General features: G+C 42.2%; 1 protein-coding gene across 1 annotated transcript in view; it reads left to right on the top strand.

Moving 5' to 3' along the window:
- Nucleotides 1-23,183, top strand: part of LOC144504529 (rho guanine nucleotide exchange factor TIAM2-like) — a 314,348-nt gene that overhangs the window by 88,326 nt on the left and 202,839 nt on the right. Inside the window, exon 3 of the mRNA XM_078229959.1 lies at nucleotides 17,134-18,357. Within this exon, the coding sequence (XP_078086085.1) occupies nucleotides 17,140-18,357 (1,218 nt within the window). The 5' untranslated portion in view covers nucleotides 17,134-17,139. The remainder of the gene's footprint in view (nucleotides 1-17,133; nucleotides 18,358-23,183) is intronic.

Here is a 23,183-nt window from a genome sequence, read left to right on the forward strand (position 1 = left end):
ATGATGGTGGGATGGGGCGGCACACTGGCACAGTGGTTAGCACTGCTGCTTTACAGTGCCAGGGACCCGGGTTCGATTCACTGTTTGTGTGGAGTTTGCATGTTCTCCCTGTGTCTGCTTGAGTTTCCTCTGGGTGCTCCGGTTTCCCCTCTCATTCTGAAAGACGTGCTGGTTAGGTACATTGACCCGAACAGGTGCAGGACTGTGATGACTAGGGGAATTTCACAGTAACTTCATTGCAGCGTTAATGTAAGCCTTACCTGTGACTAATAAATAAACTTTGACTAATGTGTGCCATCAAGCCCATTCCGCTACCAAAGTCAGCACAAAACTCCTGGATGCATAACTAATTATGCTGCGGCCGGAAGATATGGCACAGTTTCCTGGCACCCTCCACAATGACACTCCGTCTCTGCCCCACCAAGGGACTTAGTCCTAGATTGGAGAATTCCTCCTTTAATGTTCACAGCATAATTTTAACAATGTAAATGTGGCTTTGTGTCTATTGTGCCTATCTGTTGCATGGTGTTCGTCTTGAGCTTCCGCACTCTTTGCTGGTGCTGTATCTCTGTCTCTCTCTGGCAGGCAGGTATGTCTCTTTGTCTCTGCTACAAAGATTGGAAAATATCCAGTGTGCTCAGGGCTTCATAACTTGATTGGCTGCCTAGTCATGAGGCTGTTGGGAGTTCTACCCCGGTGGTCATTAACCACTGCTCATCAAGCAACATGTGGTATCAATCACCATTCCTTGGTATAGTATATCCCTAACCACCTCGTTTAATGCCATCATGCAACAAAGCTATGCCACAAAATGTTAAGCATATGCTTTACATTGTACATCTTCAGTTAGAGAGCCAGAAGACTAAAATCTTGCAAAACATGGCAATATAATGTCTACCCTGAGCAATAGTAGTTGTAGTTCAGTGAATTGAAGGTAAGCATGAACCAGTAGCTCTCACTTGGGGAAAACTGGTGGAAAAAGACACAGTGTGGAATTCTCCCAGCCAGCCCATGGCTGGTTTGGTGGTGGCTGGACATGATGATTCTGGCTGGAGCAAAAAAGCTGGAAACCTGCTGGCATAAAACCGTGTCACAATTCTCCCAATGTCGCTCTTCCAACTGGCAGGTGGTGCAAACATCTTTTGTATTAATTTGTATCTCCTGATTGCTTATTAAAACAGCTACCCGCTGGAATTACGTCAGATCGTCCAACCTTGCGTGAAATCAGTTGTGTCAGAGTCAAACCTGATTGCTAATTGGGGGGGTGTGCACAAAGCGGTGCTCAGTTCGCCAGAGACTTCCGGATGAGCACATCAACTTTCTACCATATTGTTGTAAGGCTCCTGATGCACTGTTCACCACTCTGACGGGGCAGCCTGCTTCCTCTCCTCATCTCCATGCCCAGCTGGTTTTCATGGACAGCACCTTGCTGCTGGACCTATGGATCGTCCTATGTCACTGAGTTCAGTTAGTACTGCCCCTTGGGTTTGGGAGTACAGGAATCGTCTTGTCCTTGATGCCACACAGGAGTGTTTATCTAGATAGCACTGAGCTGTGGCAGTCATGCTGCCACTACAACAAAGGTTTGAAATTTGATCAGAGTGAAATGTGAGGTGAAGCTCGGCATGAGGGGGTGTGGCCTAATGAAGGTAAGGGAGGTAATGTGGAAGGAGAGCTGTGCAAAGAGGTGGGGAGAAAGGACGAGGCTTCACAATGGCAGTCAGAGGGGCAAGGGTGAAGAAGATGAACAATGGAAGGCTGAGGGAAGACCGAGGGAAGCTGGAACCCAAAAGGTCTGCATGAAAAGCTCACCAGCAAGAGAGTCTAAGGGATACCACATCATTTACTAGAAGCAGATGCACAAAGACTTCAGATATGGTGGGTAGAGGTCCATGTGGGCATGGGCACCTGACAAGTAATGGCCTCGGTGGGAGGGTGTTTGAATCAAGGAACAAACTTCCGCTCGAGGCTGCTGTCCTTTTTCTTCAGGGTTGCTGACCTCCTGCATGGTCTGGTGAAGACAGATGGGCTGGAGACTGTTATGAGCATGCTGGACTGGTATTTAAATATGGCGCTGGGACCTTTGAACCCAGCAGCTGAGGACAGGCAGACGAATCAACTGCCAAGAGAGTCAGAGGGGAACTTGCTTGTGCATAGGTGGGTTAGGTTGATTGGCCATGCTAAAAATTGCCCTTAATGTCCTGGGATGCATAGGTTAGAGGGATTAGTGGGTAAATATGTAGGGATATGGGGGTAGGTCCTGGGTGGGATTGTGGTTGGTGCAGACTCGATGGGCCGAATGGCCTCTTTCTGTGCTGTGGGGATTCTAAGATAACTAATGAGCGTCCACAGGATCCTGCCATTCTGATTAGTGGGACAGGCATCACCAGAGCTGCCCGCCACTGCACCTAGTTTCAAAATGGGAGTATTCCACCCAGTTTTAATTGTGCTTACCAGTGTTAGCAATTGCTTGAAGTCCTGTGTTAATGGCAGCCCCAGTTGTTTAATTACTATCTTGCTGAGAATGTCTGCTGTTTTTAAAGTAGACATAAATGCAGGAATTTGAAACAAGCTGGTTGTTAAACTTAAGAACCAACAAACCAATTTCAGACTGAGTTCAGTGGGCATGGAAAGCCCTAAGAAGCACAAGCTGTTACTGTCCAGGCAAATTTAACAGTAGCATTTGGCATTGTAGAATTGGTAAGGAAAATTTGTTCTGAAAAGTTTGAGTAAAAATTGGTGCTCCGAGTTTAATTCAGCTCATTTGCTTTTCTGTGAAATTTATAGTGTGAAGGAGAGATGAATGTTAAAACCAAAATAATACTTTACAGCAGGAATACATAGTTACATTGGATTCTTCCAATGGATAATGTGCCAAACCATGAGATATTAAAAATATGTGAGCTAAAAAGCCACGTTAACGGCAAAATAGTGAAGAATGTGACTGAACTGGAGCATTTACAGATTAATTCTGACATGTTTGGTGTACAAAAATATTTTTATTGCATAATTCCATAAACAGCAAGTTTGTTTTTTGCACAAATCAAAATTTGCATTGTTTGGTTATGATTCATTACATATCACAGAGCACTCTTAAATACTTAAACTGGTTCTTAGTTATGTATATTTGATGAGCACAATTTTGACAAGATAATACTGTGCTCAAAGTAAGCACAGACCACCCACTCTTCCCACCACAACATGCATTTTCTTCTTGAACAATTCAGTTTTAGGCTCAGTATCTGTTCCATGTGTTGATTATTAGTGTGAGGAATTTTTTGATTGGCTTTAAATTAGTGTTATTTTGAACTTCTGTGTCTTGTACTGTTGAATTTCATGTAGTATTCTGGCTTGACTTCATCTACACTAATTTATGTTGCACACCTCCTGTGAGGTTTCCCATCAGTCTTCTCATTTTTTGGTTACAAAGCCCATGGCCTAAAAATCGGATGATGTGTGAACTGGGACACCGAACATAGAAATAATCTATTTATGATGTGATTATGCAATGTTCTTTTGTATCACACACAAGAAACTGTAAAATGCAGTATGTTTAATGAGTCAGTGAACTTTCTGCACTTTCTTCCCATCTGATGCATCATGAATATGGGTTGACTTGATCTCTCCAATGGATGTGAAATCTGTTAGTATCATTTTGGACAGCCTTTATTTTTATTAACATATCTATGTTTCAAACCTTAAGATTATTTTCCCGTGTAATTGGAGTTTAACCAAAAACCCTTCCAGATGATGAAAGTTTTCAATAAGCAGTGGGTATTTATATTGACCTGCTCAGTAATGACAGGCAGAGGCAATGCACCTCTTTATAGGCATATAATCTTCATTGCTCTTTAATGACCAAATGATCTAAGACAAAAGCACAATTCCTGTTAAACTACAAAGAAACATGGCATTCTTAACTTTTTGTCCACATACTCTGGGATACCTTGGCATTTCAGCTTTATTAACATCTAATTAGTCTGTTTGAGCTCTATAATTTTAGTTAACATGCAAGCTGCATGTGACTGACTATAGTGATGAATTGTCTCTGCTATCGGAATTTTTTTTAAACTATGAAAATAAACCACTACCAGCTGTAGTAAGTATGGAAATAAATCTCTTGCCTGTTAGAATTATGAAGCACATTTTTTTTGCTCAGCAAAGTAGTGACAGACAATTGCTTAGTTCCTGCAATGAGATTGTAGAATGATGACTTTTCCACAATAATTATATTGGTATCAGACATCAGTTACACACAGGTTTTTGCATGTATATCAAATGCATCAAGTGAATGGCAAGGCACTAGTAATTCATAGAATCATAGAATCATAGAAACCCTACAGTGCAGAAGGAGGCCATTCGGCCCATCGAGTCTGCACTGACCACAATCCCACCCAGGCCCTACCCCCACATATTTTACCCGCTAATCCCACTAACCTACACATCCCAGGACTCTAAGGGGCAATTTTTTTTAACCTGGCCAATCAACCTAACCCGCACATCTTTGGACTGTGGGAGGAAACCGGAGCACCCGGAGGAAACCCACGCAGACACGAGGAGAATGTGCAAACTCCACACAGACAGTGACCCGAGCCGGGAATCGAACCCGGGACCCTGGAGCTGTGAAGCAGCAGTGCTAACCACTGTGCTACCGTGCCGCCAGTTTTAACTTACTTGAGACGAAACACAACAGTAGAAGATCCATTTTGTAAACAATCTTGTAGCTCATATATCACAGTCGGTAAAAGGAGCAGCAATTTGTTTATTGTAGTATTCAAAAGTTGTGTAATTTTCTGTAGTCTTCATTACTTGTATCTTAACTAATGACAGAGTTTCTTCAATCAAATTCAATCAAAATTGTAACAAACACATTCAAAGAATTGATATGCTTAGAAGCTTTTTTTAGGGAGCATTGTATGCTCACCAGAGATAATGCTGCTTCACATTGTCTGTATCTGTCAATTTACTGACATCCAAGGATCATAGTAAAGTCTACCAGCTGTGCACTATACTGTGACCTCTTGTTTGGGGTAAAAGGTTAACAAATCTTTTTTGGTTGGGGGAGGGTGTTGGCAAGCATACAAGTTAGAAGGTTAGAAAACACCCAAGGCAGAGAATGGTAATATTTTGGAACCCTGAAGCCTGAAGGACTACTATAAATCAGTTATTGGAACTTTCGGTCCTTGTCTCTCTGTTTGTATAGAGAAAAATTTAGTTCTGAGAAGGCAACATATGATTTAATCTCCAGTAAATTTACTTGGAGTAGGTTTTCCTCTTCGTGATAATGCAAGGATGGTTATAGAACAAAGAAAAGTACAGCGCAAGAACAGGCCCTTTGGCCCTCCAAGCCTGTGACGATCATGATGCCCTAACTTCAAAAAAAAACCTTCTGCCTTTAGTCAGTCTGTATCCCTCTATTTCCTCCTAATTCATGTACCCATCCAGATGCCTCTTAAATGTCGCTAATGTGCCTGCTTCCACCACCACCTCTGGCAGCACATTCTAGGCACTCACCACTCTCTGCGTGAAAAACTTCCCCCACACATCTCCCTTAAACTTGCCCCCTCTCACTTAAGCCTATTCCCCCTTTTAATTGACACTTCCACTCTTGGAAAAAGCCTCTGACTATCCACTCTGTTTACATAGATCATAGAAACCCTACAGTGCAGAAGGAGGCCATTCGGCCCATCGAGTCTGCACCGACCACAATCCCACCCAGGCCCTACCCCCATATATTTAGCCACTAATCCCTCTAACCTACGCATCTTAGGATTCTAAGGGGCAATTTTTAATCTGGCCAATCAACCTAACCCGCACATCTTTGGACTGTGGGAGGAAACCGGAGCACCCGGAGGAAACCCACGCAGACACGAGGAGAATGTGCAAACTCGACACAGACAGTGACCCAAGCCGGGAATCGAACCCGGGACCCTGGAGCTGTGAAGCAGCAGTGCTAACCACTGCGCTACCGTGCCGCCCCGGGTCTCTCATAATTCTGTAGACCTCTATCAGATTTCCCCTCGGCCTCCGTCTTTCCAACGAAAACATTCCTAGTTTATTCAACTTCTCTTAGCCAAAACCAGGCAACATCCTGGTGAACCTTCTTTGCACTTTCTCCATAGCGGGCAATGCCCTGGAAAACTGTAATTGACGATGAACCCTTCCGAAATGGAAGGTAGTAACTGATAAATGGATGGCGTTAGCCATTGGTAATGTATTTTTTTCACATTTGTTCTTTGTGTATTTGTAATTGTTTTGTATTAACGTATTTGTAATAAACAAAAAGAAATCCACGTCCTTCTGATAATGTGGTGACCAGAATTGCACGCAATACTCCAAATGCAGCCTAACCAAGGTTTTAGATCGCTGCAACATGATTTCCCAACTCCTGTAATCAAAGCCCCAACTGATGAAGGCAAGCGTGCCATATGCTTTTTTTAACGCCCCAGCTATTTCTCCCCTTGCCTCCCATAGTAATCTGGGATAGATTCCATCCGGCCCCGGGAACTTGTCTACCTTAATACAATTTAGGATACTCAACACTTCCTCCTTTGATATATTGACGTTCTCAGGACCGTTCACACACCTATCCCTGACCTCAACATCTGTCATGTCCTCCTTGGTGAATATCGATATAAAGTACTCATTAGGGATTTCACCCACTCCCTGTAGTTCCACGCATAAGTTCCCTCCATTGTCCTTTAGTGGGCCTACTATTTCTCTTAAGAACAAAGAACAATACAGCACAGGAACAGGCCCTTCGGCCCTCTAAGCCCGCGCCGCTCCCTGGTCCAAACTAGACCATTCTTTTGTATCCCTCCATTCCCACTCCGTTCATGTGGCTATCTAGATAAGTCTTAAAAGTCTTGCTACCCTCTTGCTCCTAATATATGCATAAAAAGCCTTGGGATTCTTCATGACCCTGTTTGCTAAAAACATTTCACGGCCCCTTTTAGCCCTCCTAATTCCACGTTTAAGTTCCTTCCTACTTTCACTGTATTCCTCAAGGGCTTTGTCAGTTTTTAGATGCCGAGATGTAAAGATAATTGTATAAACATTTGGAATCGTTTGTGTATCTTTCATTTTATGATGATTTACTACAGATTGTTGCCTGTTTTGTTCCAGCATTGACCGACAGACCAAATTAAAACCAGGTTGATTCCGATACTTTTAATGACATATCCTATCTGCTGCCACTGCACTGTAAGCTGGACATGAGTCTTTTTAGACTTCAAGTACTTGTACAGTTTTCGGAACAGTAACTGATGGAAGATCAACTGGTCTTACTGGTGAAAGTTCTGGGTAAAAGGATTGAGGAACTGACACTTCATTCTTAAGTTTCTAAAGGTGGTTTTAAAGATGGTTGTATAGGTAAGGATTTTGTTCTTCTGTTCTGCAGAGATTTGACTGGCAAACAGCGTTTATCCAAAACCTGATGTTCAGTGTTTTTCTGTTTGTGCTTTTGTAAAGGATTGTAGTAACGTTAAAACAGAAACATTTTAGTGGAATTTTCCAACCTGAAAGATAACTTTCAGCCTTGAAATTGGTTATAAATACTGAGGGATGACATGCTGAGCTGCTCCCTAATTAGTGGGTTATATATCATATATCACTAAGCCACCTGGACTAGAAAAGATGCTGATTTAGCCTTTGGGTTTGTGCTGCGTTTATGCTGAGTTAGCTGCTCTCAGATGGAAATGATGTAGAGATGCTGGGTTTGGACTGGAGTGGGCACAGTAAGAAGTCTCACAACACCAGGTTAAAGTCCAACAGGTTTATTTGGAATCACAGGCTTTCAGAGCGCTGCTCCTTCCTCCGGTGAGTGGGCTGGTGCAGACTCGATGGGCCGAATGGCCTCCTTCTGCACTGTAGGGTTTCTATGATTTCTATGATTTCTACTCAGTTGGAAAGAGGAGTGAGGGGAAGAGAATTACATCATGGAGGTATTTTGAAAGATCTTGAAGTTTGTTTGTAGAGGAGAAAAAATGACAAGTGTTTCAGTTCTTTATTTCCCCTCTCCTAACTGTTGCATGAATGTGCAGCTGTGACTTTTGATGCCTTAGTCTCCAATTGTGCATGAATAACAACAAATTAGGTGAAATATTTGAATCATTGAAATCCTACAATGCAGAAGGAGGCCATTTGGCCCATCAAGTGTACACTGACTCTCTGGCAGAGTATCTCACCCAGGCTCCATCCCCTTAATCCCACACATTTATCATGAATAATCCATTTAACCTACACATCCTTGGACACTAAGGGCAATTTAGCATGGCCAATCCACCCAACCTGCACATCTTTGGACTGTGAGAAAATGGGAGCACCCGGAGGAAACCCATGCAGACACAGGGAGTATGTGCAAATTCCAAACACTCAATCACCCAAGATGAAATTGAACCCAGGTCCCTGGCACTGAGGCAGCAGTGCTAACCACTGTGCCATCGTGCCACCCCTGAATCTGTTGGTGTTGTGAATCTGTAGCTCAACAGGAGTTGAGGCAGAAGAAAAATTGGGAGAGAAGAGTCAAGAAAATAAAATCACTTCAGTTGAATGTTATGAGCAAGCAGTATGTTGTATGGAGTTGCATGGAATCAGAAGAGATAGGAGAGGCGATGAATGAATACTTTTCTTCAGTGTTCACCAAGGAGAGGGGCCATGTTTTTGAGGATGAGAGTGTGATACAGGCTGATAGGCTGGAGGAGGCGGATGTTCTGAGGGAAGATGTATTAGCAATTTTGAAAAACCTGAAGGTCGATAAGTCCCCTGGGCCAGATGAGATATATCCTAGGATTCTTTGGGAGGCAAGGGATGAGATTGCGGAGGCTTTGGCTTTGATCTTTGGGTCCTCACTGTCCACGGGGATAGTGCCAGAGGACTAGAGAGTGGCGAATGTTGTTCCTGTGTTCAAGAAAGGAAATAGGAATGACCCTGGTAATTATAGGCTGGTTAGTCATACTTCGGTGGTCGGCAAATTAATGGAAAAGGTTCGGCACAACATCGTGGGCCGAAGGGCCTGTACTGTGCTGTACTGTTCTATGTTCTATAAGAATAATCTGCAGTAATAACATTGCCTCGTTTGTCCAGTATTAAAATCAATGATGACTAATAATCAGAAAATTATGGGAGCACAGTAGAGTGTTTTTGCAAGAAAATGAAACCTACAGCAGAGCCTGATGTTGATATAACAATGATTCAGTAGTTTTTGGAACAAGGCAGGAATTTGAAATATTGTGTGTGCACGGGCCAGCATTCATGGATCTGTCCAAGTTTTTTCTTGCTTTGCCATGTGGAATTCTGTTATGAGGGGTTGGGGGGATGGGAGTGAAATGATTAACTTCTGAATATTCCTATAGTTATACTTCTCAGTTATGCTAGTTGCATTTTCATGTGACTTTTAAGTAAGCAAGGTTTGTTGTCTTGTTTTCTGTGTTACAGATTCGCCTACATAATTCACTGTCCCCTGGCTAAGAGGGCAAGCAAATGACCTTGTTAGTCTTTTGCCGGTTCTCTGTTCAGCTGGCCTCTGATGGCATTAAAATCTCATTTCTCTCACTTCAATGGATAGAGGTTTGGCCTCATCTTCATGCATCCCCGTAATAATGCAGCTGTGATCAAGAAGACAGCATGTGGGGAATTAAGGTGTACATTATCTTGTGCCAATACTCTGCACAACCCTTAGAATCACTATTTAATAATAAATTAACCATTCTCTGAGGCATTAGACAGGGGACATAAATATTAGCCTTCATTGAAGTAGGATTAGAGGGTGGGGGAGCGAGTTGGACCAAAGCACACTGATGTAATTCAGTCATTTTAAAGTGTGCCATTCTGTTTTGATGAAGGGCTTGTTTGAGAGTTCAATATTTTCAATTGTAAAAAAACTGTTTGTCTTGCTGAGCATTCTGTTTTTGTTTCAGGCACGTTGGAGGTAATTTTGCACCCCCCCCCCCCGCCTCTTTTCCCAAAAGAGATTTATTTGGGTCGGGTAGGATCTTAATACTAGAAAGCTCAAACCGGACCTGCCTGCATCCAGTTTTAATGAGAAGCTAGCGGGAGAACAATCCACTTCCAGGACCATTCATTTAAATATCTCTCCCTGTTTTTATCTTTCTATAGGTTTAACTTTGGCTAGTCGGCATTCCACTCTTCTGTTGCTTTCCTTTGCCCACGATCCACTCCCCTAACTCATGACTTCCTAACCACGCTGCACTCTCCCATCCCACTCGCTGGCATCTCCAAACCAAGGTGCTCCTTGGCTGTGCTGCCTTCTACAGCATTCCCCGGACTACCTGGATACACTACCGCTGCAACAGGTCCACAGCAGACGCCATTTCCCTGGCCCTGCACTCAGCCCTGGAACACCTAGATAACAAGGACACCTATGTCAGAATCCTATTTATTGACAACAGCTCAGCCTTCAACACTATTATTCCCACAACACTCATCTCCAAACTCTATGGCCTGGACCTTGACATTTCCCTCTGTGACTGGATCCTGAACTTCCTAACTCACAGACCACAATCAGTAAGGATAGGCAACAACACCTCCCCCATGATCATCCTCAACACCGGTGCCCCACAAGGCTGTGTCCTCAGCCCCCTACTATACTCCTTATACGCCTATGACTGTGTGGCCAAATTCCCCTCCAATTCAATTTTTAAGTTTGCTGACGACACCACCATGGTGGGTCAGATCTCAAACAATGACGGGACAGAGTACAGGAATGAGATAGAGAATCTGGTGAACTGGTGCAGCAACAATAATCTCTCCCTCAATGTCAACAAAATGATGGAGATTGTCATCGACTTCAGGAAACGTAAAGGAGAACATGCCCCTGTCTTCATTAACGGGGACGAAGTAGAAAGGGTCGAGAGCTTCAAAATTCCAGATCACCAACAACCTGTCCTGGTCCCCCCATGCCGACACTATAGTTAAGAAAGCCCACCAACGCCTCTACCTTCTCAGAAGACTAAGGAAATTTGGCATGTCAGCTACGACTCTCACCAACTTTTACAGATGCACCATAGAAAACATTCTTTCTTGTTGTATCACAGCTTGGTATGGCTCTTGCTCTGCCCAAGACCACAAGGAATTACAAAAGGTCGTGAATGTAGCCCAATCCATCACACAAACCAGCCTCCCATCCATTGACTCTGTCTACACTTCCCGCTGCCTCTGCAAAGCAGCCAGTATAATTAAGAACGCAACGCACCCCGGACATTCTCTCTCCCACCTTCTTCCTTCGGGAAAAAGATGCAAAAGTCTGAGGTCACGTACCAACCGACTCAAGAACAGCTTCTTCCCTGCAGCTGTCAAACTTTTGAATGGACTTACCTTGCATTAAGTTGATCTTTCTCTACACCCTCGCTATGACTGTAACACTAAATTCTGCATTCTCTCCTTTCCTTCTCTATGAATGGTATGTTTTGTCTGTATAGCGCGCAAGAAACAATACTTTTCACTGTTAATACATGTGACAATAAATCAAATCAATGAGCGGAGAGCTAAGCCTGTCATTCAGGCTGGCTTCTGGACAGAGTACTTGTTAACGTGCATGCCGAGGTGTCTAAACTCCATAGCTTTTGGGAAAACACATACTTCTTGGGACTAAAACACTTCCTGTAGCTTGGAACACCTGCCCTCGAAAGAATCAGGACATTTGTCCTTGTTTTTATATTTTCATTACAAAGTCCTATGTAATTATGGACTCCTGCCAGTGATGCAGTATCTTCAGGGCAGAGGAGGTGAACTTAGTGTAAAAAGTTTGTTCATTTGGTTCTGTTATGAATATAGACATGGGAAAATGTTGACAGGAAGGTCATGACTATGTAAGATCTTTTTCTTATATTACAGCCCACTCCCTATTGTGTTGGCCACAGCCAGTTAAGAATGGCCTTTCTTTATCAAGAGCACAATGCTGCTGGAAAGATGTCTTCCTCTTACAGCTGACTTGTATTTGTTCTGTGCATGTATGTGCAGGTGTACGCTCCCTTTCTCCCTTTATTTCTCTTTCCTCTTCCTGTCTTTTGTCTACTCATCTCTTCTGATTTCCAAACCTTCCCTTTGCTATTTTCTCTTCTCATTAGGTGGAAAAGCTGCCACCAACATGGCATGTCATATTTGATGTATGGATTATGTGGAAATTGTGGTTCTGCCCGCACATTGAAATTTGTCCTCTGTAGTTTTTCATAATTATCTGAAGAAATTTTAGAGCAAAGACTTCTAGGAGCTGGAGACGACCCAATATCTCAATGAGCTAACTGACCAGTACTGGTGCATTGTGGGAAATTGGCTAAGCTACATTCCAAATTCTATTGTCCACTCTGAGCAAAAATTCAGCTCCAAGTTCACAGTTTTGGGAGGGGCTGACACCTTCAAGCAAACACAATAATGACATCCGAAAGCCAAAGAGTGGCCGCAACAGGCAGGGCGAAGGTGAGAGTGAAGAAGTCCTGCAGGAGGGCGAGGGTCTGAGTGGAGTGGTCATGCAGGACAAATGAGTTTGCGAGTGACACGAGAATGCAATAAAGTCTAAATTAGATATACTGCACATATCTTTAAATAAGGTTGGTGAGCTCTATGCACAGAAAGTCACATCAGAATATGATGTGGGAATAATGGAGAATGGGGTCAAAAGAAGGGATGGGTGGGACTTAACAAATTCTTGGATTCAAGATGTTCAAGAAAGATAGGGAAGAAAAAAAAGGAGGAGAGTGGCAGTATTGATTAAGGAGCCACAGTGCTGGAAAGAAAGGAAGTTCTGGAGGGGTCAGGGACAGAATCTATTTGACTATGCTTAAGAAACACCATTCGTACCATTACACAACTAGTTGTATTCAAAAGGACACCCAAATTGGGGATGATATAGAGGAAATAATATTTCACAAAATTAGAGAAGTGCAAAAACCACAGAATTGTTCTAATGGGGACTTTAATTATTCCAGGATAGTCTAGGATAGTAACAGTGTAGAGGGCAAAGAGGGTAAGCAGATTCTGAAATAAGTTCAGGAGAATTTTCTTGATTGTTGTTTCTGACCCAACAAGGGAGGAGGTTTTGTTAGAGACGTTGTTGGATCTGCTTCTAGGGAGTCAATGAAGTGGGCCAAATGTCAGATGGATAATATTTGGGGACCAGTAATCAGAGTGTCGTAAGGCAATTGAGAGTAAAGATATTTAATTGGAGAGGAACCAATTTAAGTGAGATGAGACTGGATCGGTCCGAGGCAAGTTGGAATAAAAATATGGTGGGTAAAACTGTAAAACAACAGTGGGTTGCCTTTGAAGAGAAGGTGATTTCGATACAGGCAAGGCACATTTCTTGAGGTGCAAAGACAGGACGACCACAGCCAGAGCTTACTGGATGATGGAAGAGATAGAGAGTAAGATGAAGCCGGAAAAGTGTATGACAAATTTCAGATTGATAATACAAGTGAAAACCAGACTGTGCATGAAAAGTTCAGAGGGGAAGTGAAATCAAAATGAGGCAAAGAGGAAATATGAGAAGAGAATGGCAGCAAAAGTCTTCTATAGAACTATGAATAGCAAAAAGGTAGTAAGAGGAGGGATGGGCCATTTAGGAATCTGAAAGGAGATTTACAGATAGTCAAAAAGCATATCTGTCGCACTATCAGTACTTTGCACCTGCTTTTTCTAACAAAGATGCTGCCGAAATCATAATGAAAGAGGAAGTAGTTGAGATTCTTGATGGGTTAATGACTGATAAAGAGAGGGTCTTAAAAAGGCTAGTGTACTTAAAAGTGTAACGATCAGCTGAAATACATCCACGGACACTCAGGATTATAGAGAGGAAGTTGCGATGTTCTGGCCAAAATTTTCCAATCCTCATCAAATGCAGAACTGGTACCAGAAAACTGGAGAACTGCAAATGTTGCACCCTTGTTCAAGAAAAGGATGCAAGGATAAACACAGCAACTACAGGCCAGTCAGTTTAACCTCAGTGGTGAGCTAACTTAGAAACAGAAAAAATGTCTTGGAAAATTTCGCATTCATTTGGACAAGTGTGAATTAATTAAGGAAAACCAACAAGGATTTGTTAAAGGTCAAATTCTGTTTAACTCACTTGATTGAGATTTCTGATAAGTTAACAAAGGGATGATGAGGTGTACATGGACTTCAAAAAAGTATTTGTTAAAGTGCCATTTAATAAGCTTGCCGACAAAGATGAAGTCTATGGAACAGAAGGACAAGTGGCATCATGGATATGGCGTTTAGTGACGGGAAATTGACGATAGTGGTGAAATGTTGTTTATTGGACTGGAGAACGGTATATAGTGGGGTTCCCCAGGGTTTGGTACTAGGACCATTGCTTCCCTTGATGTACATTAATGACCCAGGCTTTTGCAGATGACCCAAAGCTTGGAAGTATTATGAATTGTGAGGAGGCCAGTGATAGACAACAGGGGACTGCAGACGAGCTGATGAAATGGACAGACATCTGGCAGATGTAATTTAATCAGAGAGATGTGAAGAGAAATGACGAGAGGCAATATCAAATGAAGGGTACAATTCAAAACAATTCCGGAATAGAGAGACCAGGGATATATGTGTACAGATTACTGAAGATGGTAGGGCAGTTTGAGAAAGTGGTTAATTATGTCTGTGGGATCCTGGGCTTTATAAACAGAGGTAGTGAGGATGTGGTCATTAACCTTCATAAAACACTGGTTTGGCCTCAACTGGATTATTGTGTCCAATTCTGGGCACCATGCTTTAGGAAACATGGGAAGGTTTTAAAATGGTTTAGGGCAAGAGGCCTCAGTTACCTTGGATTGGAAAAAATGGGGTTCTTCTCCTTGGAGAAGAGAAGATTGAGAGAAGACTTAAGAGGTTTCAAAATCATGAGGGTTCTGGCCATCGGGATGGGGTGAAACTATTCCCATTGGCACAAGGGTCAAGAACCAGGGGACATTGATTTAAGGTCAATTTGCAGCAAATGGTTGGGATCTGGAATGCATTCCTGTGTGTGTGCGATGGGGGAGGGATTTAATCATGGCTTTCAGAATAGAATTGGATGACCATGTGAACAGAGAACATTTGCAGAAGTATGGGGAAAAGGTTGGATAGTGGGACTAGCAGTGAGTCAATGCAAACACAATGAGCAGGATTTTCCAGTCGTACCTGCCCCGAGACCGGAAATTCCCACCAGGGTCAACGGCCCTTTTCAAATAGTCCACCAAATCTCCTGTCCCGCCTGCGATGATTTCCATGGTGGACGGAACTGGAAAATTTACTCCAATGGTTGAATGACCTCTTTCTGTTGCTCTTTCTATAACCAATTATAGAACTATGGTTCTATAATTCTATTAAAGGCACTCAGTAGATAAATATTTTATTGTTGTGAAAAATGCAGTTTTTGACTTGTTTAACTCTTTATTTTGAACATTAGAAATATGGAAGAAAAATAGCAAACAGAAAAAATAACACATTTCTGGAGAAATTTTGGAGCCCAACGGCTAGGGGGCACGACAAGTTTTAATAGTCATTTCTACCATAATGTCATAACTTCTAATAGAAGAAGTTGGAAATGACAATGTGAGGTAATGTGGTGCAGACGGCAAATGTATTCAGGTGTAAGAAATCTAACAGGTGGATATATTTACCGTATTTAAACCAATTATGGTAAAGTAATGGAAAACACCCTGACATTTCATCCTAGAATTACAACTTTTAGAGCAAACCATGGGAATGTGAGGTAACAAAGATTACAGGCGGGATTTTCCAGCCCTTCCTGCCAGCAGGACTTCTGATCCCACTGAAGGTGACCCCCGCGGTGGGTTCCCCAATGGCAGGACGGACAAGCCACACAAAACACCATAGACATCAGTGGGACAGGAATATCCAGCCGGTGATCAATGGCGAACCACTTCTGTTGTCGGAAAACGCATCATGAGGGAGGGGTGGGGGAGAGAGAGAGAGAAAATCCCACCTTGTGTACCTTTTAAGAATATAATTTTCTACACTGAGCCAAGTATGTTGCTACCATGCTTTATACTAACATTTTTAATTTAATCGTTTATGAGATATGTGCGTCAATGGCTGGGCCAGCATCTACTGCCCATCCCTAATTGCTCTTGAGAAGATGGTGGTGAGCCATGGTTGAACCTCTGCATGCGTGTGTTAAAGGTACACTCGCAGTGCTGTTCAGGAGTTCAAGGATTTTGACCCAGCAACAATGATGGTGTTTCCATGAATCTGCTGCCCTTGTACTTCTAGGTGGTAGTTTATGGTTTTGGAAGGTGCTGTTGAAGAATCCTTGATTAGTTGCTGGAGTGCATCTTGTAGGTGGCACACACAGCTACTATTGTGTGCCGTTGGTGGAAGGAGTGAATATTTAAGATGATGGATCGGGTGCCAGTCAAGCATGATGCTGTGTCGGGGATAATGTTGAACTTCTTGAGTGTCGTTGGAGCTTTCCTCATTCATGCAAATGGAGACAATTCTACTATTCCATCGCACCTCTGCCTTGTAGATGGTGTCTTTATATGCCCTGTTTGTGAACACAAGTCCTCACTCACCTGATGAAGGAGCTTGAGACTCCGAAAGCTAGTGCTGCCAAATAAACCTGTTGGACTTTAACCTGGTGTTGTGAGACTTCTTACTGTGCTTACCCCAGTCCAACGCCGGCATCTCCCCATTGTAGATGGCGGACAGGTTTTGGAGAGTCTAGAAGTGACTTACTCTATGCAGCATCCCCAACCTCTGACCTGCTGCTCTTGGAACCACAGTATTTACATAGTTCAGTTGTGTTTCTGGTCAATGGTGATCCCCAACATATTGATAGTGGGGGATTCAGCAATGGTAATGCCACTGAATGTCAAGGGGATAGATTCTCTCTTGCCGCAGATGATCATTACTTGACACTGTCTGTGTGAAAGTTCCTGGAATACAATCCCATTCTTAATTTTTTGACAAGCAGCTTGTTCAGGTGCTTTTGCTAGGATATTGAAGAGTGGTTTTCCTGTCGTAACTGATGTGAATGAGCTAATAACTGCCTGCTGAAAGCCTTCAACATTGGCAGCATTTTAAAGCTGTTTCCACAGAATAGTAAAACAGATTGTAATTACTGTTTGTTTTTAGTGAGAGCTGTTTCTTGATTATTTTTTCTCTCCTCAGCACAAGATGGGTAATTCAGACAGCCAGTACAATCTGCAAGGGACTAAAGGTAACAATGCTGAGGGGAAGTTGATGCCTGGTGGCAGGCAGAAGTCATGCACACTCAAAATTCGAAGCGTTCATGCCAAGGATGAAAAATCACGCTCTTCGTTCGGTTGGGGATATAGTGGTGGCAACATAAGTTACAAAGCAAGATCTCTGGGCAAAAACTGCCTTTCCCAACACAAAAGCAACCAGCATTACTCCCTCAGTAGTTCTTCACGTCAATGCAAGTCTTTGATGGGTAATAGTAATGCATATAGCAGATGCCATCAGGATCACCTGGGGAAATATGATCATGGGAATGATAAATTGTTATCTGGAAACCATTTTCCTTGCATTAATCTTGACAAAACAGACAGTCACAGTAAAGCTCTGGAATTCAACGGCCATGTTTTAAATGGACATAGATTACCTGAAAAAGTAACTCAATCCAAAAAAGCAGAAGGAGAAGGCAGTCCAAAGGTTCTCATCAAAACTCTGGGTAAATTTGATGGGGATGTAAGGGTCGAGTTTCACAGTGGTGGTGGCAGTAGTAGCAGCAAATCACCTTGCGATGAATCCCAAGGACCAGTTCAGCTTTTGAGATATTCTCCTGCAATGGAATCTGACTCGAGTAAACAAAATGATGAGCAGGTTGATGCCAATAAAGGAAACTTAATGGATCAGAGTCTTCTGCTTGGTGAGCAGAGATCAAAATCAAGCAAAGGTAGCTTAATCAGCTCTGAATATTCCTGGTCCGAATTGCCATGGGGACATGGTGCTTATGCCAGTGATTTTGATAAAATGTACACAACTGGGAAAGTTACTGAGACAGGTAATCCAGAAAGCATTTTACCAAATGACGAGCAGCTCTTCCAAAGATCATCTCTCTCTTCTCTTCAAACTCTGTACAGTGATACAGGTGTCGGACTTTCCATGCCCTCAGAGAGTGAATTTTCAGATGGCTACAGGAACCTGACTTTTAATCCTCATAATTTGTTCGAGAACAACTTTTCTAACTGCTTGAATTTGCTATCTGATGAGGAGGATAGAGGAACATTACAATATGCCTCTTATACACTCCCATGTCGAAAGCCCAAACACCTTGTCGAGGATGGCTCCTCAAGAACTGCCCTGAAAAGTCGAATGCGGCGTTTAAGTGCTTGGACTGGGAGCCTTACCAGAAAGAAGAGGAAACTACAGGTAAGGAAACTTTTGTTTTTTTGGAAATCTAAACCGAAGTTTGACCACACTTTTATAACTTGCAATAGCATACATGTTCATTGCTTTCAGAAGAGAAATACGATGCTAGATTGCCAAATTTTTTTTCAAATTAACCCCCAATTGCAAGAATTTCCAAGAAGTTCCCATGTCCTCTTTGCTGGTTTATTGGTTTTCACTTCCTATATGGCTATGCTAAATTTGGCAGTTTCTGTTATGGTAACAAAACCACTGCAATACAGAAACAACTTTATTTTTATTACTGAAGTAAATACCAACACACAGTTCTGATCACCTTGTGGTCCTTTTTTGTTCTCCCCTTATTCTGAATAGTTCCTGATCTGTCTCCGACTATACCTGGGGTACTGCGTACAGTTTTGGTCACCTTAATTAAGGATATACGTGCTTTGGAAGCAGTTCAGAGAAGGTTCACTGGTCTGATTCCTAGGGTAAAGGGGCAATCTTGCGAGAAAGATTGAGGATGTTGGGTCTATAATCATAGTTTAGAATAATGGAAGTGATCTTATCAACAAATGTAAACATTTTGAGGGGGTTTGACTGGGTAAAAGATGACAGGACATTTCCTCTTGTGGGCGTATCTAGAACTAGGGGGAACAGTTGGAAGATAAGGGGATGGAGATTAGGAAGAATTTCTTTGGAATTCTTTTCCACCAATAGCAATGGAGGCTGAGTCATTAAATATATTCAAGGTTGAGTTGAAAAAATTTTAATTGACAAGGCAGTCAATGGATATGCCATAAACTGATAAGGCCACAATCAGATCAGCCTAGACCTTAATGACAGGAAATACTTGATGGGCTGAACAGCCTATTCCTGCCCCTATTTCTATTTCTTGGTTATTCTGCCTCAATTTTATTCTCTGACTTACTTGAATCTGCCATTTAAAAGGCTTAATGTTTCAAAGTTAAAGCAGTTTACATACCTTCTCTCATACTTATCCCCCATTGTTCTGGGAGTGAATCAAAATGTTATTTTCTAGAATCTGTTCCAAAGGCTACTTTTTTGAGTGAATACAATGCCCTTGGTCAATATTTGACACTTTTCTGCACTCACAAATGACTATCTTGCCTCACTGAAGATGTCTAAATTCATCTGTGATGTGCTAAGGCGATAACTGAGTATACCAAATGTCCTGGAATCTTGCAGATTCTATGCAGTGAGTTGTTACGAATCCTATGGAGATGGATTAGTTTTTAAAGGAGAGAAACTTCTCAAACAGCCAACAGAAATAAACTGGTGAATAAGATTTCACTTTTAAGACTGTTACTGTAACAAACAAATAAAATCAACATAGATCAAAGATTACACTTACGGATCCCTATTATGTGTGCCATGTTTCTGGCAGAAATGAAGCATTAAAGAAATGGTCTCCACCGTTGCTCCCAGCTTTCATGCAGAGGTCCACTTTTTTGCACCATGTTAGGTCAGAACTTCCAGTGTCTTTTGACAATCCTTTTACTCTGTTGGAGTTTTCCCAAATATGACTCACCAACAAGGTATTTCTCTGCAACTCCCATGTTGTAATTCTTTAAAAGCATTGTTTTCTGAACAGAAACAGAACTCTCACCAGCGCCTTGCTTTGGTCGTGAACACATTTTGCTTTGCCTTCACCCTGCTTTCCCACAGCCTTAACGCATTTGTCTCTGCGTCTCAAACAGCAGCTGTCTCTTTTCTGTAAGATGCTGTGAAAAGGTGTTAAAACTGCCACCCCACCTTAATGGGTTTCAGTTCGAGTTTCTCTCCCCATGGCGATTGAATCACAGGAACATGTTTCGGAGCTGAGATGTTATCCAGAACACACTATTTAACTTTGAGTTAAAGGTACATTTCAAATCATAACCCATCTTGTAAAGTTCTGCATTTATGATGAGCTTTAACTTCACAAATCTTATTACCTGGCATTTAGTTATTAAATATCCTGGGCTGGATAGTTGCCTATTTCTTGAAAATTAGACTTTTTGTATGATCTTGAAGCTTTACCTTGGGTATTAGTGAGGAAAGAGGGGTGGGGGGGTGCAGTTCACCAGTCTGTGTTCTAGGACCATCCAATTATGCATTTAATTGAATGGCCTATCAAGACTTGCAAGTCCAACAAGTGAACATGCACTGGACCTAAACGTAAAATTCCAACATACCAGCTGGGTATGATTTACACACGATTTATCCTGATTCTAAATATTTCCCAGTTGTGATGTACTTTTTTTTCTGAGCTAAATTTGGTTGGTTTAGTTGTGGATTTTATCTAGAGGCAGAAGTTTATGTTGGAATGTCGACCAGCTTAAAAAATGAATTCTGTTCCTTCATTCTTTGATTATCAGCTGCATTGGTGTAGGCTGCACCCATAGTTACATAGAAACTGAAAGCAGGAATAGGCCATTCGGCCCTTTGAGCCTGCTCTGCCATTCATCTTGAGCATGACTGATCATCGAATTCAATATCCTGATCCTCCCTTCCTCCCATATTCCTTGATCCCTTTAGCCCCAAGAGCTATATCTAATTTCTTCTTGAAATCGCACAACGTTTTGGTCTCAAATATTTTCTGTGGTAGTGAATTCCACAATTTACCCACCCTCTGGGTGAAGAAATTTCTCTTCACCTCAGTTCTAAAAGGTTTACCCCTTATCCTCAAACTATGACCCCTTGTTCTAGACTCCCCCCACCACGGGGAACATTCTTTCTGAATCTACCCTGTCTAACCCTGTTAGAATTTTATAAGTTTCTGTGAGAGCCCCTCTCAGTCTTATAAACTCCAGTGAATATAATCCTAACCGACTCCGTCTCTCCTCATATGACCGACCTGCCATCCCAGGAATCAGCCTGGTAAACCTTTGGTGTACTCCCTCTATAGCAAGGACATCTTTCCTCAAATCAGGACACCAAAACTACACACAATACTCCAGGTGTGGCCCCACTAATGCCCTATACAATTGCAGCAAAATATCTTTATCCCTATACTCAAACTGTCACGCTATGTAGGCCAACATACCATTTGCCTTCTTTACTGCCTGCTGTACCTGCATGCTTAGTTTCAGCGACTGATGCATGAGGACTCCAAGTTCTCGTTGAGTATCCACCTCACTCAATTTACATGTATTCAAGTAATAATCTCTTTCCAATTATTGCTACCAAAATGGATAACCTCACATTTATCCACATTATACTGCATCTGCCATGCATATGCCTGCTCACTCAGCCTGTCCAAATCACGCTGAAGCATCTCTGCATCCTCCTCACAGCTCACCCTCCCACCTAACTTTGTATCATCTGCAAATTTGGAGATAATACATTCAGTTCCTTCTTCCAAATCATTAATATATAATGTGAACAGTTGGAGTCTGAGCACAGATCCCTACGGAACCCCACTAGTCACTAACTGCCAATTAGAAAAAGACCCATTTATGCCAGCTCTTTGCTTCCTATCTGCTAACCAGCTTTCTATCCATCTCAATAAGAAGTCTCATAACACCAGGTTAAAGTCCAACAGGTTTATTTGGAATCTCGAGCTTTCGGAGCGCTGCTCCTTCATCAGGTGAGTCCTTTGGAGCTGTGAGACTTCTTATTGTGCCCACCCCAGTCCAATGCCAGCATCTCCAAATCATGGTATCCATCTCAAGACATTACTTGCAATCCCATGTGCTTTAACTTTACATCGTAGTCTGTTATGTGAGTCTGTTATGTAAATAATCCACATCCACTCGTTCTCCTCAGTCAGCCCTACTAGTTACATCCTCAAACAATTCCAGTAGATTCGTCAAGCATGATTTCCCTTTGTCTGATTATACCACTGCCTTCCAAATGCCGAGTTATGAAATCCTTGATAATAGACTCTAGCAACTTCCCCAGTGTTAACCAATGTTAGGCTCACTGGTCTATAGTTCCTTGTTTTCTCTCTACCTCCCTTTTTGAATAGCGGGCTTATATTAGCTACCTTCCAATCTGTAGGAACTGTTCCAGGGTCCAAAGAATTTTGGAAAATAACCACCAATTGATCTATTATTTCCAGGGCCACTTAAGTACTCTGGGATGAAGATTATCAGGGCCTGGTGATTTATCCACCATTACTCCCATCAATTTCCCCAAAACCATTTCTCTGCTAACGCTGATTTCCTTCAGCTCCTCACTAAAACAGGATTTTCTCAGCACTTCTGGCACGTTATTCTTGTCTTCCTTTGTGAAGACTGAAGCAAAGTACAAATTTAATTCCTCAGCCATTTCTTTATTCCCCATTACGAATTCTCCCATTTCTGAATGTAAGGGGCCTCCATTTGTTTTTGTCAATCTTTTTCTCTTTACATATCAATAGAAACTTATACAGTCAGTTTTTATGTTTCCCGATAGCTTACTTTCATACTCTATTTTTCCCTTCTTAATCAACCCCTGGTTCTCCTTTGCTGAATTTTAAACTATCCCAGTCCTCAGGCCTATTGCTTTTTCTTGGCAATTTGTGTGCTTCTTCCATGAATCTGATACTATCTCTAATTTCCCTTGTAAGCCATGGTTTGGCCACAATTCCCTTATGATTCTCGTGCCAAAAAGGAATAAACAACCTCTGGAGTTCACCTATTCATTCTTCAAATGCCTGCCATTGCCTGTCCACTGTCTGTTCTCATACCTATTGGTAAAATATCTTGGTAAATTTCAATTTCCACATGTTGAAAGCGGTTTAAAATCTCTGGGTTGGACCTGTGCGCTGGGTTTTAAAGATCACTATTGTCCAATAAAGTAGACTCGTATTTGCAATTTGTAGAACACTAAGCACTTAGAGCATAACTTCATTACCTAACTAG

This window comes from Mustelus asterias, chromosome 15 (genome assembly GCF_964213995.1).
Source record: "Mustelus asterias chromosome 15, sMusAst1.hap1.1, whole genome shotgun sequence".
In the NCBI taxonomy this organism is placed as follows: domain Eukaryota; kingdom Metazoa; phylum Chordata; class Chondrichthyes; order Carcharhiniformes; family Triakidae; genus Mustelus; species Mustelus asterias.